This window comes from Dipodomys ordii, unplaced genomic scaffold (genome assembly GCF_000151885.1).
Source record: "Dipodomys ordii isolate 6190 unplaced genomic scaffold, Dord_2.0 Scaffold27, whole genome shotgun sequence".
NCBI classification, from domain to species: Eukaryota; Metazoa; Chordata; class Mammalia; order Rodentia; family Heteromyidae; genus Dipodomys; species Dipodomys ordii.
Genome location: NW_012267243.1, coordinates 19,370,101 through 19,377,243, shown reverse-complemented (window position 1 = coordinate 19,377,243; position 7,143 = coordinate 19,370,101). Strand labels below are relative to the sequence as shown.

The 7,143-nt window shown below is 59.6% G+C and overlaps 1 protein-coding gene across 1 annotated transcript in view; it reads left to right on the top strand.

Annotated features, from left to right (window-relative positions):
• Wnt3a (wingless-type MMTV integration site family, member 3A) overlaps positions 1-154 on the top strand; it is a 78,226-nt gene extending 78,072 nt beyond the window's left edge. Inside the window, exon 8 of the mRNA XM_013015575.1 lies at positions 5-154. Coding sequence (XP_012871029.1) covers positions 5-154 — 150 coding nt within the window. The remainder of the gene's footprint in view (positions 1-4) is intronic.
• Positions 155-7,143: the final 6,989 nt, after the last annotated feature.

Genomic DNA, 7,143 nt, shown 5'->3' with positions numbered 1-7,143 from the left:
CCAGGCCCGAGCACGTGGCACGAAGGCCAGGCCCGAGCACGTGGCACGAAGGCCAGGCCCGAGCACGTGGCACGAAGGCCAGGCCCGAGCACGTGACACGAAGGCCAGGCCGACCGAGGCAGCGCCCGACCCAGCCCTGCAGCCGACACCCTAGTCCTCTGCGAACATGCTGCGGCCTCGGGGCTGTGTGGGCAGCGGGCCGGCCTGCTGGTGGTCTGTGAGTGCGGACCAGCTGGACCCTGGCAGCATTGCTAGACCCGAGTGAGTGGCCACTCAGCAAGGGGCGGGAGGAGAGGTGAACAGGGATGGTGCCCAGGTCCAGGGCCTCTGCCACGCCAAGCCACGGAGAGCTCCGAGCTGGTTGGTGAGAAGGTCACTGGTGGTCGCACCTTCAAAACTGATGCTGGACCCTCAACCAAGGCAGATGCTGCTGTCCAGCCCCACGAAGTCTCTGTTCTTCTCCCTGCCCATCCCCATACTGTCCCTGTGTCCTGATGTCCAGCAGACCCCAGGACAGTAAGTGTGCAGGGAGCAGCCCTACCAAGGCCCACATCTAGCACAGCCAGTCCTCAGTGGCCATTCACAGCCAGCTACAAGACAGCCTCAGGACGACCAGAAGACACTTCATGCTGCTTTTTCTCCTCCTCCTTCTTTCCTCCTCCTCCTCCTTCCTCCTCTTCCTTTTTCTATCATGGGGCTTGCACTCAGGGCCTGGGCACTGTCTCTGAGCTTTTTCACTCGAAGCCAGCACTCTACTATTTTGAGCCACAGCTCCACTTCTGGTTTTCAGGTGGTTTATTGGAGATAAGAGTCTCATGACTGGGGCTGGGAAGGTGGCTCAGGGGTACAGCACTTGCCTTGCATGCATGAGGCCCTGCCTGGGTTCGATTCCTCAGCACCACATAAGCAAAAAGGAAAAAGCCGGAAGTGGCGCTGTAGCTCAAGTGGTAGAGCGCTAGCCTTGGCTGAAGAGCTGAGGGACAGCGCCCAGGTCCAGAGTTCAGGACCCACGACTGAACCAAAAAAAAAAAAAAAAAAGTCTCATGACTTTCCTGCCCAGGCTGGCTTTGAACCTCCATCCTCAGCCTCCTGAGTAGCTAAGATTACAGGTATGAGCCACCGGCACCTGGCTTGATGCTCCTTCACCATGTCCTTGGCCTGATGGCTATAATTATTTACCCATGAGTCCTGGAACTGGTAGACCCTGTTGGCCAACAGAAGGGGAGGGAAGAGAGAATGCCAGAATGCAGCTTCTTGAGGGACAAAGGCATTCCCCCCACCCCCCAGGGAACAGGGGGCTGCCTGGCTTGGGAGAGTTTAGGACCCCAGACCCCAGGGGCTGGGAAAGGGGAAGGGGGCCACCCTGGGGCAGAGCCAGCGCCCTTCCAGGTGTGCTCATTCCCACTCGCTGCCCCTGCAGCTGCCATCCACACCATAGGAGGAGGCTGGGCCCTGCCCATCAGGAAGCTGATGCTGAAGACCAGGCCTCAAGGGAGCTGCTGACCTGCCGCGCTCCCCCAGCCCAGGCCCGCGCCCCCCCACCTCGTGTCCTCCAATAGGGCTGCCGGAAGGCAGGTGCTTGCAGGCCTGGATCCCACCAGACATGCCACCCCTGCATCCTCCGAGGAACGCACCCGAGGCCCTGCATAAAGGTGATGCACATGCTCAGCGCCACGGGGCCCAAGGGTGCCCTGGCTCCACCCCTCATCCCCCTGGCTGCTGCCTCTGCCTTGCACCCTGTGGTACTCCCAGAAAATTCCTGGATACAGATCCATGGCCTGCGTCAGCTCTGTTCACCTTGGGAACTGTACAGGCCCTCCTAGGTCACACACAGCCGTCTCAGCAGGGACTCAGCACACAAGGACACAGGGATGGGCGGAGCCGTGAGAACTGAGGGAAGGCTGGTCTGGAGGCACAGAGTGCGTGTCAATCCTGTGAGGGGCATCAGGATCAGGCAGGGTGGGAGTCCTGCCCTGTCCAAGTCCCCCTGGAGGTGCACACTCTCAGACCGCAGAGCCCCCTCCCCCAAATCCCTAAGAAGTCAGAGGCATAGCCAACTAGGTGGCTGGGGAACTAGTATTCTGCCAGAAAGCCTCCAGCCTCTGAGGGAGAGGGCTGGCCATTGCTTGCCACGGCTCATTGGGGAGGAGTCTCCAGGCCCAGGAAGGACCCCGTTCACCTTCCGAATCCCTGCACCGTCTCCACACCCAGTATGAAAACAGGCCCCAGCATCACTCCCAGGCCTAGCTCTTTCCCTGGGGCCTTGGAGCCTGCTGCACTCCAGTGGTGTACATTCCAGGCCAGCCATCTGCTCACTGGCCCTCAGGTCTACACTAGGCCCTGACCTCCTACCGGGAAGACTACCGAGGAATTTCCAGTGGGGCCCTGAACAGCTGTAGATGGACGCTCTATAAAGAGGGAGCTAGTGACTGAGGGTGTAGGGACCGCTGGGACACAGGACAGGCTCCCATCTCCCTCCTGAGAAATGAGTCACTAGTGGGAGGAGAGAGGGCCCGGCCTCCACAGCCTGCAGAGCCCATCCTGGGCACAGCCACAACCGGCAGACCCGGGGCCGAACAGGAACCTCAGCCAAGCCTGTCCGATGGGCGCAGGGCTCCTCCGAGTTGGAGACACCCTAATTGCCACCTGCTCAGGCTTCAGAGCCAGGGGCACCCCAGATGAAAGGGACAGACCGACTGGGAGGCGGCAGGACGGCGGACAGTCACAGGTCCCGGGGACACTGGAAGTTAGTCCAGTAGCAGCAGGGTGCCCAGAGCTCCCGTGGGGCCCAGGAGGTGTCGCACAGCTTTGGGGGTGCAGAGCCCACTTGCCTGGGGAAAAGGGGGTCCCACATACCTCTGAGTGACAAGGCTTGGAGACGCTGGCACCCAGGCTCTGTATCCACTTGCTGGGCCCACAGAGGGGTCACACCAGCCAGAGGAGACACTGAACCCGGGAAGCCGGGGGACCTGGGGTCTGGGCACCCACCGCAGCCCCGCGTGGGCATCACCACAGAGGCGGTCTCTGCCACTCCTGGGCTGGGTAGAAGGCCAAGAGCGGGCCATCAACAGCCCAGGGGCCACAAGCAGAGCCTCACTAATGGCCGTGGGGGTCTGGGAGGTGGAACCATCACCTCACTGTCCACAGAAGCCAGCCCTGGCTCTATGAGCCTCAGTTTCCCTTCTATGCCAGAGGTAATGAAATGAATGCTTCTCCCTGGGGGTCTTGCTGGCCTGTAACATTGCCATTCACGACCGCTCTGGGGCCCTGCTGGCCATACCCCATCCCGCCCCCCCCTTCCCTCTACCCCCCACCTTGGGTTCCCACTCAGAAACAAGCCTGCAGTCAAGGGGGCCTCAGAAGCTGCCTTTCTGGGGTGTTTACAGCCCCTCCCCTGCTCTGGAGGAGGAGGAAATGAGGTTGGTGGGCCTGTTCGCAGGTAGTTGAGACAGCCTTCGAATAACCATATAAAAGGGCCGGAGGCTGGGGCTCCACCCCGGCAGGATGCCCTTAGCACAGCCCCCTGGGAATCTCACACTCTATGGCTTTGAAGTCCCAAAGGGGGTATAGCCAACCCCCCCTTGGGGCCTTGCCGGCCCTCCCTGTCTCTGACACCCCTCCCCTGAGCTCCCCCTTTCTGGGTCCTAGGGCCTCAGTTTCCTCTTTAAGGATGAGCCCAGAGGCTGTCATCAATGCCTGGCATCTCCAGGAAACTTGGAGTTGTTGTTTGGGAGCCTTGGGGTAGCAGGTGTGGAATGGCTCTGGATCTTCACATAGGAGCGGGGGGGGGGGGGGGGGCACCGCCACCTGTGCACACTTAGACACAGTGGCAGCGTGGACAGAGCAATTGCAGAGCAAGAAGGAGACCCAGTCCCCTGGCCCCAGGAGCTCGTCAAAGCCTCTAGGGATACCTAGAGCAGCCAGGAATCTGGAGCAGTCCCTGGGGCCCTCCTGAGAGGTGATGCCCAGAGCTGACTCCTGGTGTAGAAGGCTAGGGAGGGAGTGAATTGGAATTTGCTGGTTTCACAGGCCCACTGATCTGAGGACCAGGATGTTATAGCATTGATGCCAGGCCCAGTTTGCCAGGGAGTGGATTGCCAATTCTGAATCCCAGCAAGGCCATCCTGGCTACAATGATCCACCAAGAAAGTAGCCCCATGGCCTCTCTCCGCAGAACGTAGTCCAGAGGTCCTTCAACGCCTCCCCTGGCTCGTTCACTAGGGCGTCTCACCTGCAGTGGTGAGCATGCTCTGGAGCTGGACTTCATCATCAGGTCAGGCTCAGTGCTGGGCAAGGCTCAGCCCCCCGGTGGAGGGCTCACAGAGGGGCTGTGGGACCCAGTGTCCTCCCCTCTCCATCCGGGGACCGGCCATGGTCCCGGCCTTCTGCCCTCCTGCACTGTTCACCAGGGAGCTGACACTCCTTCCACCTGCCCAGCGGGGCACAGAACGTAGCCCGGTCTTGGAGTGTCTGGTACCTGGCTTCATCCTAGGGCTGTGGGGATTTGGTCCTACAGTAGGGCCCAGCCTCCCTTCTTCCCTCCCTCCGTCCCTCCAGCTCTTCCTTATAGCCACACCCCAGCCTCCCAGACCCTCACAGTAGCTTCCCCTACCACCTGGACGGGTGCTGGCATGGATTCCCCATTCCTTTCCCAGAAACCCTCTCTAGGGGAGAGGGAGCGACACACTAGGAGATCACAGCCTCATCTTGAACAATTCCTGTCCTCCAGGACTGGAGAAGGAACTTTGTCTACCCCCCTCCCCCTGCACTAGCCCAGCCACCTGGACAGAGATATATTCACCCAGAATTCAGCCTCAGTCTGGAGATCTGAGTCTTAGGATGCTGAATTTTCAAGGTGCTATTCAAGGCTTTTCTCTGGGTTACCAGGTGGGCTTCTGGGAGTAGGCAATGGGGTGGAAGTGGCTGTTTCTGTGGCCCTGACATCCTCCTATAATTTTGGGATGCCATCCTTGCAGTGGCCAGGGAGGGGCCTGGCAGCCTTGGAACCTGGTTGCCCTGCCCTGCCCTGCCCTGCCCTGGGACAGGAGCTACAAGCTGTCAGAAGGTGTTAATTGCTGTTTAGCTCTGAGCCGGCTTCTTGCTCTTGTTCCCCCCCCCCCTTCTTTTTATTTGAGCTTCTAGAACTCATGGTAAATAGTCATTTGGCTCTCAGGGCCCTGCAAATTGGTGTTTATGGTGTGAAGATGAGGAGGACGCAGGAGTTGTCCACCCAAACACAGGCTGGCTTCAGGGAAGGGGGAGGGAGGCTGGGGGTAAGTAGTACCAGACACCCCTTGCCCCTTCCAGGTTCAGCTCTGGGGCCTGCAGTTGATCCAGCAGGCTTTCTGCCTGTGTAGAAGGGAAATTCCTCCAACAAGAAGCTGTGAAAGGGCTGGGAATGTGGGGAGTGCTTGCCTAGTGTGCATGAAGCCCTGAGTTGGATTCCTCAGTACCATACAAACAGAAATGGCTAGACATGGCACTGTGGCTCAAGTGGTAGAGCCTTGAGATGTGGGAGCTGGGGTAAGGCCCAGAGGCAAAGTCTACACGAGGCATGCAGGAAGCCTGCGTGTTCCCTGACAGAACAGACACACTCTGAGGTTCACAGGCCCCTGCACACACCCTCTCCCCACCACACAGGCGAAAGGCACACTGCAAACAGCTAGAGGAGGGTGCATAGAAGAGCTCCAGGTCTGAAGAGATGGACGCAGGTCCTCTTAGGAGGAAACCAGGCAGGCAGTTGCTGGCAGAACCCCAGGCTCCCTGTGGGGGCAGCTCAGTAGGTCTCCCCGCCCAGAAGCTCCGCCTGGCATGCCTTGGCCTCACGCTGAAACCTTGCTACCCCTGCTGTCCCATCGCTGCCATTCTGATAAAGCAAGCTGGCACTTGCACTTAGCACACAGGCATGCAGGGTTCTTTTTGGTCGGTCATGGGCCTAAACCCTGTCCCTCAGCTCTTCAGCGCTCTACCACTTCGGCCACAGCACCACTTCCGGCTTTTTTTTTTGCCTATGTGGTGCTGAGGAATCGAACCCAGGGCCTCATGCATGCAAGGCAAGCGCTCTACCACTGACATGAAGATTTAGAGATGCAAGCCCAATGCCTCTAGAAAGACCATTTAGCACCTGATATTGGAAGTGGATCCTGGAGATTGCACATGCTTCTTCCCTGGCTGCATTCTGGTGCAGATCTGAGGTTCTTCAGGAGATAGGGTCCTGGTCGGCTTCTCTATGAAACAGGGCTGTACCTCTTCTGCTCCCCAGTTTGCAGTTCTCAACCTAACGCCTCACATTCTGGACCTGCAGAGGAGCCTCTGGTCCACAGAGGCAGAAGCGGAGCCCCAGGCAGACAAGGCTACTGGTGTCTTTCATCCCACCTAGAACCTTCACGCCTCGCCCCAGCCTCAGGTGTTCGCTGCTGTCTGCGGTAGTCATCTCACCATTTCCAAGAGAGTCCCAGTCCTCTGATCTCGCTTCCTTCTATAAACCACTAACCCAGGCCTAAGTCCAGCTCCCTCGCTTCACGGCGCCTTCTGGACTCCGGAAGGGCCGCCGGCTTGTGCCTTACTGCAGATTAGACGCTGTCGGTGACCGGTGGTGAGGAGAGCGCGCGTGGGGATGGTGCGGGTGAGGAACGAGGGGGGCAGGGTAGGAAGGGGAGGCTCTTCATGGTGGGGCGGTGTGGGTAAGCGTGGTGCCAGTGAGGAGAGCACTGTGCATGGCAGGGAGAGCCACACACAGGCAGGTGAAGACGCTGAAGGAGAGAGAGGCTGGGCAGGTGGAGGAGACACAGCTGAGCACACTGAGGGTGGAGCGGAGCTGAGGACGGCAGCAGGTGAGGCAGGGGCTGATGGGAAGGCTGCCGGGGAGGAGGACGCAGTGGGACAGCACCTCCAGTGCACAGTACCTCCAGCACACAGTACCTCCAGCGCACAGTACCTCCAGTGCACAGTACCTCCAGCGCACAGTACCTCTAGCGCACAGTACCTCCAGCGCACAGTACCTCCAGCGCACAGTTCCTCCAGCGCACAGTTCCTCCAGCGCACAGTACCTCCAGCGCACAGTACCTCCAGCGCACAGTACCTCCAGCGCACAGCACCTCCAGCGCACAGTACCTCCAGCGCACAGTACCTCCAGCGCACAGT